General features: G+C 35.0%; 1 protein-coding gene across 1 annotated transcript in view; it reads left to right on the forward strand.

The window, feature by feature from the left end:
• Positions 1 to 15,928, forward strand: part of LOC107557270 (neuron navigator 2-like) — a 137,122-nt gene that overhangs the window by 46,765 nt on the left and 74,429 nt on the right. Inside the window, exons 4-5 of the mRNA XM_016240635.1 lie at positions 11,627 to 11,699; positions 12,918 to 13,122. Coding sequence (XP_016096121.1) covers positions 11,627 to 11,699; positions 12,918 to 13,122 — 278 coding nt within the window. The remainder of the gene's footprint in view (positions 1 to 11,626; positions 11,700 to 12,917; positions 13,123 to 15,928) is intronic.

Consider the following 15,928-nt stretch of genomic DNA (forward strand, 5'->3'; position numbering starts at 1 on the left):
ATATTTAGTATATTACTAGGGATGTAACGATTCACTCAACTCACGATTCGATTCACGGTTTTGATTTCACAATTCGATTCGATTCACAATTCAAGATTTTTTTTTTAACAAAATAAGATTTAAGACAAATTATAAATTAAATGTGTCCTTTTATTATTGCTTGGACAAAATGTTGCACATTTCTTTGTGAAATTGAAATATAACACTATAATAACATACTAATTTAGCACTTACATATTATTGCTCTTTTGTTGGTTTTGATTGCTTCTCTTGTACTCATTTGTAAGTTGCTTTGGACAGAAAAGTCCTGCTAAATGACAAAATTTAAATATAAAGTAAATGTAAATAACAAAACTACACTGAAATTTTAAAACAAGCCCCAAATCAAATAAATAAGTAACACAAATAAAATTAATCTCTTCATATAAACAAACTAAGGCTTTGTCTGTGCTCTTTCCTTTTAAAATTAGAGGCAACCACTGCATTTTAATCATGATCCAAACAAAGATGCTGCATACATGCAACATGAGCAGTTTTTAAGCTAAATTAAATGGTATAATTTCGAGATTTGAAGCAAAAATAGAATGGTTTGACTTCAGTTTTGTGAAACTATACATAAAAATATCTGCATGAAACAGCGGACGAGCTGAATGAAACGCAGATTCACTCTCTGCCAGTAGGTGGCGTTTAAAGCATTTCCTTGGTTTCCGCTGTAAACAAAGCAGCGCTGAACTTATGAACTTTAATATGCATTATACAGAGGCAAGATGAAAAAAAAAATCCCATCTAAACTTTTCTAAAGACAGTAAGTTCCCCTCAGACATACATTTATATAAAATCCTACACCTAAATGAATCGCGATTTGTTTAACATCTCAACCGATTTGAATCGTCACATAATTGAATCGATTTTCAACCGGCTCGCGGTTAATCGTTACATCCCTATATATTACATCTACTTTAATAAATGGAAATCATTCCTGTGATAGCAAAGCTGAATTTCAGAAATCATTCTTATATGCTGATTTGATTCTCAAGAATCATTTATTTTTATTATCAATATTGCTTAATATTTTTTGAACCTGTGAAAGAAGTTATTTATTTATTTACCAACCAGAATAGAAAACTTTTGTAACATTATAAATGTATTCACTGTTGCTTTTAATCAGTTTAAGTATAAATTGTATTAAAAGTAATAATTTCTATCCCAAACAAGCAAACAAATAAACAAATATACATAATATTTTTGTAAAAGGAGTGTTTACACAGATTTTTGTAATGAGATTTCTCATGCTTTTTAGATGTGGCATCCCATAACTATATATTAAATAACAATACTGAACAAACAAAAAATATTGTAACATTTAATTAATTTATTAGTTTATCTTTTATTAAAATTACAATTGCATAATGTGTATCTTTAATCACATAATAAAGTAATGACTTGCGGTTCAATAAGTGGGTCAGAACAATTCAGTAAGCACTCTGATTCAAGTGTTTTGATTCACAATAACCAACTCATACGAGTCATTCATTCAGGAATTGGGCTTCATTGGTCTCACTGCATGTTTTGGATTCACTAAAATGAACTGACTCACACGAGTCATTCATTTAGCATTTAGACTCTGTGAATGAAACTGAATAGTCATAATGCATTAATAGAACCAAATATTGTGAAGATCATTTAATCCTGATACTTTTATTTTTTTAAATGTAACTGTTCAAATGAAGGACCTGTTCTCGTTTCCCAGCCCAACCTTTGCTTCGACCAGCTTCACAAAAAAAGTTTTGCTGGTCTTCTCAGATGTGAGATGTAGATTAGGGTTTGGGGCTAAGTTGAGTGGCCAACCGCAGGAGCTGTTCTCTCTTACCCCTCTTTCTCACTGACTTCCTCTTTCTCTGGCTCCATCAATTAGCTCCGTCCCCTTAGCAGAAAATTGCACCGTAATTTACTGCTTTTAGACACACACGGTCTTTGTGTTCCCATTTTCTTTCTCTTCTTCTTTTCATCGCTTACAGTTTTCTCTCGTTCTGTAGCTGCGTGAATGCTCAGGTCTTTTGAATTCGTTCTTCTTCTATAACTCAGCCGGTGGTGACTGTACGAGTGCGTGCATAAATCCACGTGTAATTGTATATCTCAGCAGGCATTCTGTATTTATGCAGTTTTCCTGTATGTGAGTCACTCTAAAGCTGTTTAAATTCCATATTTGTTTGTGCGTGTGTGTCTTTAGCTAGGAAGCAAAGCACTGCTGGAAGCAGGTGCAAGCAAAGCCATTATGCAAATATCATCATTGTGTGTTTTTATCAAGAGCAGGAATTGCACATCACTCTGTGAATGGGCCTCTAGCAACAGCTTACGCTGGACATACAAGCTCTTGTGTTGATTAGCATAAAGATCCATTGGGCAGAGTAATATCACTGCGACTGCTAATTGCTGACATGATACTTAACCTCAGCATTCAGATATTTAAATATGTAAACACATTAAGCTAATTAATGGAGGGGTTTTAGCTCATATTGTAAAACCGAGGAGTAGAATTTGAATGCGTTTGTCACAATAGCTTTGGAGGATCATAATATTGATGCAGCATGAAGCATATGCAAGGGTGCTGAGGGGGCTGCAGCACCCCCTGTTTTCACATGGTTGCGAATGCAACGCCAGGTTTGTTCATTTAAATGTATTCAGTTTTAGCATTGAATAATTTGTAAATTGTACGTGGGCTATAATAAACCCATGTTTATCTTTATAAACATGATTAATTTAACTTGTGATGTTTTCTATATGGGATGATTAGCCTAATACTCATGAACACATGATGCTAGCGCTAGCTTGAAACAGTTGTGCTGCTTTTTTGGTAATTTTTTTTTCAGGATTATTTGATAAATAGAAAATGTGTTTGCTTTTATTAATTTACATTTTTTGGTCAAACCAATATATTTTTGGGTTCTTAAAATATAAATAAATGGCAAAAAAAAAGTGTGATATTTTTGTGTTAAACACATATCTCTGTACTGTCAATATCAACTGCTTAAACCTTTCCTAAATAAATGTGGCGTGTTATTCTATTGAAACAATATATGTGTTACCCCTGGATATTGTGTGTTCATGTGATAGCTATTTCAGCAGTCTGGGCCAGCATCAGATTTTCTCATTCAGCTTTGGGACTGTTTTTACACCTGCTCGTTCCTTCTGATCCCTCTCAGATCATCTCCTCCTCCTCTTTAACCCACCAGCAGTTCAGACAAAGCAAAGCACAAGATAGCAGCATTTATGTCATTGGCTGTTGACACAGGGCTGCTAAAACACACAGGAAATCTCAGTGTTGTAACTCAAGTGGTGCGTATTGACACAAAGATGGTTGATTCAGCTGAGTCATTCTCTGGTCACATGTCGGGCGGAAGTTAGCGAAGCAGTTAACATCACTTAGAGCAGCTTAAAGTAATTTACTCTATCACAAAAGATCATAATCCTAATCATTGCAGAGATCATATTGACAGGATGTTTGCCTGTCTTTGTTTTTCACCTATAGTTAGTTAATTTGTTCTTTTCATGGTTTCCCAGAAAGCTAATAGTTATACAGCATTATAAACTTTCCTGAATACTCTTGTCTTTTGTTTGGTTAGTTAAGGGGAAATATTAAAAGGAGAATGATTGGCATGTTAATCTAATTTGGTTGTCTGTCAATCATCACGGGAGGGTTTTTGTGTGTGGTTTGTGCTCAGGATGGGGAAGGAATCAAAACATGGTCCACATACTTATAGAGGCATCCATCACTGCCTGTGTTTTCCTCCTCTTCTTTTAAACGCTCGTTGTTCTTGAATTTATTTGCTGTAATTTGAATGAGGCCTGGAGTAGATAAGTGATGAAAGTCACGTTGGGACGAGATTCATTGTTTTTGTTGAGTTTTTGTTGAGTTGAGCAATAATGTTTTATATATATATATATATATATATATATATATATATAAAGGTAATAATCAGTAATGGCTGCTGAAAATCCAACTTTGCAGTCACAGTAATAAATTACATTTTAAAATGTTAAAATATATTCCAATAATAATTGTTACTTAATTGTTAAATTTTTTTTTTTACCATGTTTTTGATTATAAATGCAGCCTTGGTGAGCAAGAGAATTTTCAAAAAGTGTAAAAAATATTACCCACCCCCACAAACATTTGAACAGTATTGTATGCATGAATAAGAAATATTTATTTCATATGAAGTTACATGACACTATGATAAAATGTATTTCTGCACAGGACACATATTAAAGTTGCTTTATTTTTGTCATATCATGAAACAATCACGTTACGCATTCCATCAGTTGGTTTGACCTAGAAAAACACATTTCAAGTGCATTAAAGTAAAAAAAAAAAAAAAGCTGAGATATAATCATTTAAATGTAGGGTGACATTTTCATTTTTTTTTTTATTGCATACAACTCAAAATGTGCTTCTGGGTCATAGCAACTCTAATTATGTTTTTCTTTATTTTCTTGGTTCTTTGTTTCCCAATACAAGAGTTCATTGTATGAAGACATACAGTAACATTCAGAACCCAAAACTTCTCTTGTGAGAAAGAAGTGCGTTTATTGATGTTAAGTGTGGCACAAAATTCTGACATTAGACATTGAATACAAGAGGCTAAAGTTTATTGAGCAAAATCATTTTAATCTGATCTTTAGACTGAGTAGTGCAAATCTGAATTGAATTGAAAATGATCATAGAATAACTAAATTATGATTGTTATTAAGGTAAAAACACGCTTACATGAATAAGTGGACCTTGGAGAAAAAAATGAATAAGCCTGATAAGACCCTGTTCTACAGTAATTCAATTGATATGCATGTGTCTCTTTTTTCATACAGCGTTTCATGTCAGTACATAAACTGCTTCTTGTCACATGACCAACTCACCTGTCAATCATCACCTTTAAATACATGTATTCTCTCCTCAACTCTAACCCACTATCACATAAACACACTTACACACAAGGAGGAGTTTATTAGGGAACCAGTGGTGATGAAAAATATAATGACAGAGATGGAAAAAACAACCAGAGGGAGAGATGGAGACAGATAATGAGAGAGACTGTATGTGTGAGGAGTCTCATATAGAAGGAATGTATCTGGTATATGTCCACATGTGTGCGTATAAGCACGTTTATGTGCTTGAGACAGACAATAGTTGTGTGTGTGTGAAGCTGTTTGTTTAGCAGGCTGTCCCTGTCTTAAACACGATTGTAGTTGCTGAGGAGCAGATACACACTTACGGTCTCTCACAGGTAACAAGCAGCGAGCTGAGATACAAATGAAGTGCTCTTGTTTCAGGTACAGGCCTCTTGTTGCTTTTAGGGCTTCCTTAATTAATTTTTGACGTAGGATGCGCATGGAAGAGGGAGTAAGAACTTAAAATGCTTTTATATTGTTATTTCTGATAGATACGTTCAAGTGTTGTACAAACTGTGACAAACATACAGCCGCGTTACCGCGTATAGTCTGTAAATGGAAAGTAAATATGATTTTAAATAAATTCAACATTTTGTTTAACTTCTTTGTGACTTATTGCTTTCAGTATTCTAGAAAGAATACTTACATGTTCATAAAGTTTTCAAAAACATTTTGCTGGAGTATTTCAGACCGTAAGTGTTCATGTAACTTAAAAGTAGTAAATATATTTGGAAAAAGCTTTAACATTGAGCTCAGATATGCATTTTGTCATTATTATTGTGCTTTAGTGATAGAATCATATATATTAGATTATATCTGGTCATTTTGAGACAGTTTTACTTCCTTTTGTCAATTTGCTTCCTTTATCCAAAATATGTGCCAATATTTATTGCTTGTTAGTAGGGGTGCTCTGATCAGGATTTTTGAGGCTGATCACAGAAAGCAGGATCTGCCGATACAGATCACCGATACCGATCTTTTTAAAGCCTTCTTTTTACCATTTATAAATACCGATCACCGATACCGATCTTTTTAAAGCCTTCTTTTTATCATTTATAACTATTTATAGTGATACTCCAATCAGGATTTTTAGACATTTATTCAGGGCCTGAATTTCATTTTTGAAAATGGGGGGAATTCCCCCTCTTAGGTGTCTCATTGTGCTTTCACACAGGAGTCCACTACTGATCCGTGGCTGTTTACCACAAACACAACATTTATCCATTACTTTGATTTCAAATCCAAACATTGTCACTGAAAATGCTTTTTCAGCATTGCAATTATTTTTTACACAGTACAGTAATACAATCTTTCACAGACATGTTTAAACACAATAAATATAAGCAACACATTATTCAATGCTTTTTACTTTTGCATTTACTTCTAGATTTATATATTAAGTTGCTCAAGCAAGTGGCAAAACATTTAAACTACTTTTCTTACATTATCACAAACTTACCATTGACAGAAATAGTCAGCTCTACTGCCTTTCCTTTTGCATTGAAATCTTTATTACAAGCAATCTTGCGGTTAATAATGAACTTTGTTTGCTTACCTCCACGAGTGCCATTTATTATTGCCTTGTTTATCTAAAAGTGCTCTTTCCCTTTAAACCTAGCCAAAAAACCATGTGTTGACTGTAAAACACAGTAAACTTTATTAATATGCATTTATGGTGTAATTACTACATTTTCGTGTCAATCCATGTTCATATTTACTGCAAACAATGCGCTATTACTTTGGCTGCGTTTACACTTGGCATTAACATGCGATCTGTATCCTACGGTGGCCGAGAAGTGCAAAGCAAATCACAATTCTGAAAACAAAATAACAAATTACAAACGCAAATGCAAGTCTAAAAACCAAAAAACAATTCAGAAAGCACAGCAACAATTCAGAAAACATTATAACAAGTCAGAAAACACAATGACAAATTCGAAAACAAAATAACAAGTCAGAAAACACAACGACAAATCCGAAAACAAATTTACAAGTCAGAAAACACAATGACAAATCAGACAAACCAGAAGAGGAAGGTATAGTTTGAGACAGCGCCATTAGTTTGGGATTACTCCCCACTGACTGGACGAGACATCTGTCAATCAACGTATACAGGAAGAACCAGCCGAAGAACAGCAGAGTCGTGGTAGAAAGTTCGGAGATGGTATTAAAGTAGCTCAGTTTAAATGTATTGTATGAATTGCCCTTACTATGGAATAAAAAATACAGGGTGTCTATTTACATTTAGTTAAAAGTGGCTGTAAATTATCAGCTCCAGTGGCGCAGATGGATAAGTGCGTGAGCTTGGCTTTTTGACGCGATTGACCCGGGGTCGATCGCCGCCTTTTGCCGAACTTTTTTTTTTTTTTTTTCTTCAAATCTCGTATTAGCAATGGATTCTATTTACACTAAGTGAAAATAGCAGTATTTTTAGCAATATGCTAGTTACACTAAGTGCAAATACCTATTTACACTATGTTAAAATAGCAGGATTTCTACTATCACGTATACTACTTGTTGCAAATAGTGGCAATTATCTGCACTTCAGTATTGTAGTACATGATAAAACGGTATGCAATAATAACATATTGAGTGTAAATTATCATTTTAATTTTAATTATTAAATGGATGCCACCTTATTGGTATTACTCTGCTGTTCTTCGGCTGGTTTTTCCTGTATACGTTGATTGACAAACGTCTCGTCCAATCAGCGGTGAGTAATCCCAAACCAATGGCGCTGTTTCAAACTATACCTACCTCTTCCGGTTTGTCTGATTTGTCGTTGTGTTTTCTGACTTGTTATTTTGTTTTCTAATTTGTCATTGTGTTTTCTGACTTGTTATAATGTTTTCTGAATTGTTGTTGTGCTTTCTGAATTGTTATTTTGTTTTTTAGACTTGCATTTGCATTTGTAATTTGTAATTTGTTATTTTGTTTTCAGAATTGTGATTTGCTTTGCACTTCTCTGCCACCGTAGTATCAGGATGTTGTCCACATACACATTGAAAAGACAAGTGTAAACGTGTTTCTGATCGGAATGTTATCCGATCAGCGTGTCCTGGTCCAGAGATAGTCAAGTGTGCATTGTGATCGGATCTCAGTGTAATGTAAACGCATATCCAGCCATCGTGTCTGCATTCGCAGGTCGACATCACACAAAACCCCACCCCCTCTCTCGCGAACTGTCTGAAAAAAAAAAGACGGAGAACACCCGTGTGGAGACTAGTGAAACTCCTACACTTATCTTTGATTTGTAAAATGTCCCGCGACTGAAAATGCTTTTCAAAAGAAAGCCCACCACTTTAGGTTGACTTTGCACCGGACCATTCTCTGCAAACTTATTTAAATATTGCGTGGGAAAGACAGATCCGATCGGTTATCCAGATAGAGAAGTCAGTTGATGTTGCCAATTGTAAGCGTGCCGTGTTCTGATTGACTGATGATCCGATCTGCTTGACAGATCTCCGGACAGAGACTGAGACGGTGCCGCTGCATGTCATGCCAAACCTCTCACAGCAGTGTCTTCAGCTTGAGATCGTTTTTTTTTTTAGATCGGCCTTTTAGAGACCACTGATCAAACATCCCAACGTGATTATCGGCCGATAGTGATCGGTAGCCGATCAATCGGAGCACCCCTAATTGTTAGAGTATTGTAGGATTAGTTTAGCAACATGCAAATCAAATTTTTCCATATTTTTAAATAAAACAAATATTGTTTAATATTGTGTAAAATGAAGTGTTGATTTCATTGAATACAGTTTTTTGTATGTATTTACAGTCTTAAAATGGTAGTGTGATTTTGATTTTGTTTTGGGGGGTGTACTAGAACAGGCTCTCATACTAGGTTGTTCGAAAAACACATTATTTTTCACATATTTTACATTATTACAACACCTCTCTCCCCAGTCTGGCATGAACGGCTCGAATAGTTCCTGTATCAAATGAAGGCCCGCCTTCTGAAATACGAAATGTGCTGTGATTGGTTAGCTGGGTCAGTGTGTGCTGTGATTGGTTAGCTGGGCCAGTGTGTGCTGTGATTGGCAGCACTCAGCGCCTGGTCGGGAAGTGCCATGCCCCTTACCATAGCTGCCTGCGAGCTTCAGTGTAAATATTGCGTCAAAATCAAATAAATTTGAGCGCGATTTAAACCTGGATGATTGTAACCACTCTAAGTTCGTCTGCCTTGGGAAAGCTAGCATGTCTCCGACATAGTGATAACACTCGTTGCCTTCTCTAGTGCAGCTCAACCAGGTCTTGTCCCATTCGTCGATATTTGTGATATCACAAATCCCGGAAAATATGCGTTGTAGTCCAAACGAGTCATTCGTTGTAGTTTTGGAAAAAAGCTCCTTTTGAAGTGGACTTTGAGCTTTGTAACTTTGCAGATCTTTTTTTATGCTCAAACAGCAACATTACACACTAACTAAAGTTGAAAAAGTGCATAATAGGACCCCTTTAATTCAAATGTAAAATTTAAATGCTATCCCATTTTATTCATTTTATTTTTATTTATTTTATTTGAAGTAAAATAAACAGTGCACATTTTATCAGCCAGTCTGGATTGGCATTGGTCTTTGAAAAACACATATTGGTCAACAACTAGTGTTTTTCACGAATACATTTCTGTGGCTGTGCTTGTGTTTGCTTTTGGTTAAGTGCTTTTTTTATGGCTCTGCAATCAGTTGTTTGCTTTTATTCCACTAGGTTCTGATTTCTATTGACCCAGTGAGCTATTATGACCCAGCTATTATGAGAATGTCATTCAGAGTGGTGTTTGCTGTCATGCATGCATTGCCCAACATTCTGAGAAGACAGACAATGTTGTTATGTTAGAGCTAAATTGCCCCACACCCTATTTCTTAATGCATTCATATTGACTTCATATAATATTATGCCTTGTAATTCAATTCACAGAGAGAAAGAGGATATAGATTCATTTTTAACCCCTCTCTCTGAGATATTTTTTATTTAGAAATGTTATTTTTAGTCCTGGATGACTAGGATGTGGTTCCTTCAAAGCCAGGTCAGAGGAATCTAGAGCAGATTCTTTCCTCACATGTCTATATCTCCCTCGACCCTTAAGGCCAGCAACTGTTGGCTGCCAGCAACTGGAACAGTGAGGCTGAAATGTGTTGCTATGGCTGACATAACTCACACTTGTGCTGACTAACCCGTGGCAGATGACCAGCTCTTTAATGCAGAACATGGACAATAAATCAAAGCAATGCTTTATTAATTATACAGTGGCCCCCAAAAATATTGGGACAACTGAGCCAGTTAAAAATTTATGAATTTCATTGCATAACAAAAAAATCGAATCAAGTGACTTCTGCAAACAAATGATGCTGGAGTTTTTGTAGAATTATCTTCTTTTTAGCCATTTATTGCAGTGACGTAATGAATGAAGTTCCACCAATGTTTCAAAATGAGAAAATGTTGAAATACCTTTAATAGTGAACAATGTACATCAAAACAAACTACTTTTTGTGAAATGTTTGAAAAGAGTACTTGTGCTTTCTTTCTTTAACATTAATGATGCTTTCTTTAACATTAATGACATTTTGTTATTTAATGCAATGATATTCATACATTTTTAAGTGTACTGTAACCGAAGTGTCCAATATTGAAGTCAAAGTGTCAAAGGGGCCCTTATGAATTTACAAGTTACTTGTTTTATTATTTATATATAGGCTGCTGTATTCGTAAAAGTTGGTAACCGATAGGTAATACAGGTATGGCATGAATAGAGTTTACACTCTATAAGTCTTAATATTAAATTACAAATTACATTTTTAATAGACTTGGCAAGAATGTAAAAAATTATACTATATTAGATCAAAATCACTGTATTATACTGTACACTATATTATAATGGTAAAATTATTATAAATAAATTCTTATTCTTTCTTATTCTTTACCTGAAATATTGATTTTAATTGTGTCTGCTAGTATGTATATTAGATAAAGTATGCTTGCGTTGAAGTACAGTGTTAATTATTCACTAAAGCTGGTAAACACTGATCTTTTATTTATTTACAGTGTGCCAGTGATCTGAAAATGTGAATATTGGTATAAGTAAATAAATAATATTTACATTTCAGGGTTTTTTTGTAATAATGCAAGAATATGATTAACATATCATGACATATTGGCTCCATAAGTAGAACGGGAGGCCATGATTATGGATAACCTCGACCCTAGAGTATGGTAAATATCATTAACATATTCCTAGTAGAATCCACATGACCTTTAAGTATAGCCTATTACATCACTCTCCTCTCAGCCAATCAGATACGCTTATGCTCTGAATTGAGTGACACTAGGATGCGGCTGGGTCAGCGTCAGGGCCTCGACGGCGTCTCCTAGCAACAGGGCAAATGTGACGCCCTCAACGATTGGCAGCAAAGGCTTTGCATACTGCTTTGACTGAGCAGCCAATCTATGCTCTCTGATAACACTACAGCTCCTAGAGTGAGTCATGTATTCAGCCACAGAGCAGATGTGAAGAAAACTCAATCTAGACTGCAAGGAAACAGCATCTGTTATGAACTTAACCCGGCCTGTTTGTTTTAGGTGATAATGGCTCCTTTCTATGTTTATATGTGTGTGGTTTGTCATGATTATTTTTTAATGATCTCTACAGTGCTTATCCACATGCTCTCTCTGAATTTCTCTCTAGATTGAGAACATTGATGCCTGTCTGAGCTTCCTAGCAGCCAAAGGTGTGAACATTCAGGGACTTTCAGCTGAAGGTAAAAACACAGTTTTTAAAATGCTTATTTACAGTAAGATTTTATTACAATTTTGATATTTGATCTGTTTTTTCACACTTTCAATTATTAAGCCAGGATTATTATTCTTGTTACAAGTTTCACACTGTTCATTCCTCACCCTAGGTTAGTAGTTTAACAATTTGGGTAGTCCAGTTTCAAGATTTTACATTTGTAAACCATTTGTCGATATTTATGTTTCTGGGTTATTTGCATATTTATAAGGTTAAAACTTCGATTGGACAAGAACAGCATACAATTTGTTTGCTTTTTTGAGTGCCTCTTTATCATTTAATGTGTTTTCCTTCACTTTTTTAGTGGTGAAACTAAACAAAGTGCAGAAAAGTTTCTTTGACTGTACAAAGCACATTAATACTTAATGAAGCATGAGTTGTTTAGTATATCATTGGCTGTTTGCTGCAGAAAAACCTTTCAAACACCACATTTCAAACTTTGTTGCTACGGCACAAGCTGTACATTTGTTTATACGGGGCTTTATATAATACAGATTGTTTCAAAGCAGCTTCATATTAATAAACAGGAAAATAACAGAGTTAAATTGATAAAATTCATGAATTCTGAAACAAATTAAAGCTGTAAAGCAGCTCTACAGAAGATAATTGTGTCATAATTCAGCTCAATTTAGTTCAGTGTTGGTTCAGTTCAATAACTCAGCGTTGTAAAGTTGATCAATTATGAAATGAGTTCAGTTAAGCAGCTCTATAGAGGGCAATAATGTTCTTAGTTATTCATGTTATGCAAGTCATTTCAAATTTGATTCAGTTTAGTTAATAGTGGTGATGCTTCAAAATTAGCAAAGTTTCATTCGATAGTATCAGTGCAGTTTAATCGATAATAATATGGAATATTAATTGTCTTTTAAACCCCCAAAAAGGGGTGCTAACGGCCTTTCAAAATTACAACCTGCTTAATGTTAAAAGGGACATTAGTGTAAACGCATATTAATGAAACAATCATAAAATGGCTTTATTGTCAAGCACTTGACTGGTAGTGGCTGATAACTGGAAGGTTGTAGGTTCAATCAATTCCTACAAGAAGCAAGAGTGAGGCACTCAACCCCATCATGCTGTACAGGGGACTGTGCTTGTAATTAGTGCCCTACTAATTACTTTGAGAGAAAAGTGTCTGCCCAATTATATACTAAACAGCAGTGTGTTGATGAACATCTCTTCCTCACAGAGATCCGGAATGGAAATCTGAAAGCCATCTTGGGGCTTTTTTTTAGCCTGTCTCGATACAAGCAGCAGCAGACGACGAACAGACAGATGCACACGCAACACACACAGTCACACACTCCCTTAATCCAGCAGAGCAGCACTCTGGCCCAGCTGACCACTTCGCATGGGACGCACACACACAAAACACAGCCAGAGATGCAGTCCAGGTAACATCTATCTATCTATCTATCTATCTATCTATCTATCTATCTATCTATCTATCTATCTATCTATCTATCTATCTCATTCGCAAGAAGCAAGAGTGAGGCACTCAACCCCATCATGCTGTACAGGGGACTGTGCTTGTAATTAGTGCCCTACTAATTACTTTGAGAGAAAAGTGTCTGCCCAATTATATACTAAACAGCAGTGTGTTGATGAACATCTCTTCCTCACAGAGATCCGGAATGGAAATCTGAAAGCCATCTTGGGGCTTTTTTTTAGCCTGTCTCGATACAAGCAGCAGCAGACGACGAACAGACAGATGCACACGCAACACACACAGTCACACACTCCCTTAATCCAGCAGAGCAGCACTCTGGCCCAGCTGACCACTTCGCATGGGACGCACACACACAAAACACAGCCAGAGATGCAGTCCAGGTAACATCTATCTATCTATCTATCTATCTATCTATCTATCTATCTATCTATCTATCTATCTCATTCTACCTAATGTGCATATGTTATATGGATTGTTTGTGGACTGATTTGAAGCAATCTGTCTATCTAAATGTGTCTTCATTCTCTTAGCGTTGTGATTGTGTCATGTTATGTTAGTCATCACTGTCTGTGTTTGTCGGTCTCTCTCTTTATCTCTCTTTCTTCTCTTGTTTCTCTTCTTCTTTCGATCTAGGGATGGCTCTCAGAGTAAACTCAAGTTTTCCATTGGTCAGAAAAAGTATTCTAGGTAGAGCTCTCACTCTCATCCTGTGCTCTTGTGTATTTCCTCTGCTGTCAACCTGCTCGTCATCACCATCCTCTTCCTCACTTACTCTCTGCATGTGATTTTGTGGTCTAATTCTACTCATGTATGTTCAAGATTGTTCTGTGAAACTGGCTGCTCAATACAATATCATTGTAATTAAATAGTATTTAATAATCTTTCTCTCTCTCTCTCTCTCTCTCTCTCTCTATATATATATATATAATGCATTATAAAATATTAATTCTTACATTAATGATGCCTTATATTTTCATAAATAACTGTAACAACAGTTAGGCTGTAACTTAAAAAAATATACTGCATTAAAACACATGGCCAACACCATATTTCAGGTGTTTTATCATGTGTTGTCTTATGTTGTCAATAGTGCACTACACTATTTAATGCATGTGCAGGTAATTTTTGTGCATTTGAATGTATATATTAAATTATTTTTATGGGTATTAAAAAGAAAAGTATTATAAAGTATTTTAACTGTGGTTACAGTTAGTAAAGAAAGTATATAACAGAATGCAATTGATAAGGGATTATGAATAACTTTGTAATGCATGTATATATTTAATAGATATCTATGTAACAGATGTATTGTTAGATAGATACATCTATTAAATAGATGGATAAACTAGATTTATTCTAAATATAAAGAAGAAAATAATGACATGTCTTGGTGAACTTTTCCTTGAATATATCTGGCCAGACAGAATATGTGGACTCTGTCAGGTGATGTTACCCAAAAACATGTCCCGGTGGAAATGTCTGCTCAGTGAGCTGTGATAACTTTAAAATAACTGCTCTGTGTGATGCCCTGCTTGAGTAAATTAATTATTAATTGTGGTGTGTGACAGCAAGGTTGAGGTTGTAATTTTGGTTTCAGTGAATGATGTGTTCGTGCCTTCAGTCACCAAGTGCTGTGTAAATGCATTTGAAATCAAATGCAAACGTGTAATGCCTTTCAGATATCTACACTAAAAATACGATGAGTCACCTTATTTTAAATTCCCAGTTGAAATATCAGCCCAATCTTTAATATTCCACCATTCGTTTTTGGCAACATGTGACACAATGTTGCCATCTAATGGTGGATAGTTATAATTGCAGATAAGCCTTCCACATATAAGAGATGTAATTTAGGTGAGCGGGAAAATAAAGAGAGAGGAAAATATCCCTCTACCACATTACTATTTTCCATACTTATGAGAAAATGTCAAGGCCACACAATAGACAGCAATGTGATTAGCATAGGTCACGACAGATGTTCCTGTATTTTACATGACATTGACATGACATTTACCTAGACTTGATTGTTCGGTGAGATTAGTCTATTTGTGTGTCAATCATGAGGCCTTAAAGGACTGATGGAGAAATGTCACATTAGAATCACAAATCTTCATCATAGAGGCGTTTACAGGGTTTTTATTTATATGTTTCTTTTTTAAGTCAATATATTACGTCTTTTTAGAATATGTACGATTTAGGATTGGTTTAGACATTTCAGTTTTAAGATGTGCTGTTTTTAATATTAAATGTTTATAATAGATTTTGAAATTTATAGTATGTATAGATATATAATACTAAATATTTTCTATTCTATTCTTTCCCCGGTCAGCATCTGCACAAAGCTGTGGTTTTAAACTAATTATCTAAACCTTAAACAAGGCACACAATGCTTGATAAAAATATCAAGAGTTTAATATTAATTTTAAAATGCACCAGTTTTGTGGAAATAAATACATTGTTAAGGGTTATTTATTGTTGCATTACTCAGAAGCACAATGTACTATTTGCTAGCTATGCAGTTATGCTGCAGGGATTCACTACTGATGCACTGAACAGATCCTCCGTCACTTTGCGTAAATAAAAAAGTGCACCAAAGCAATTTAAAGAGTTTTTGCTGCTGGGGAGAGGAGATTTTTTTTTTTTTCAGATTCATTAACTAGGAATGAATTGAATAAGGCTGATTCTAGAGCAAGAGACCCTGAGAAAGGCACAAACATTCAGTATATATATATATGTATATATATATATAT

Source organism: Sinocyclocheilus grahami, unplaced genomic scaffold, assembly GCF_001515645.1.
Source record: "Sinocyclocheilus grahami isolate Dianchi unplaced genomic scaffold, SAMN03320097.WGS_v1.1 scaffold596.1, whole genome shotgun sequence".
NCBI classification, from domain to species: domain Eukaryota; kingdom Metazoa; phylum Chordata; class Actinopteri; order Cypriniformes; family Cyprinidae; genus Sinocyclocheilus; species Sinocyclocheilus grahami.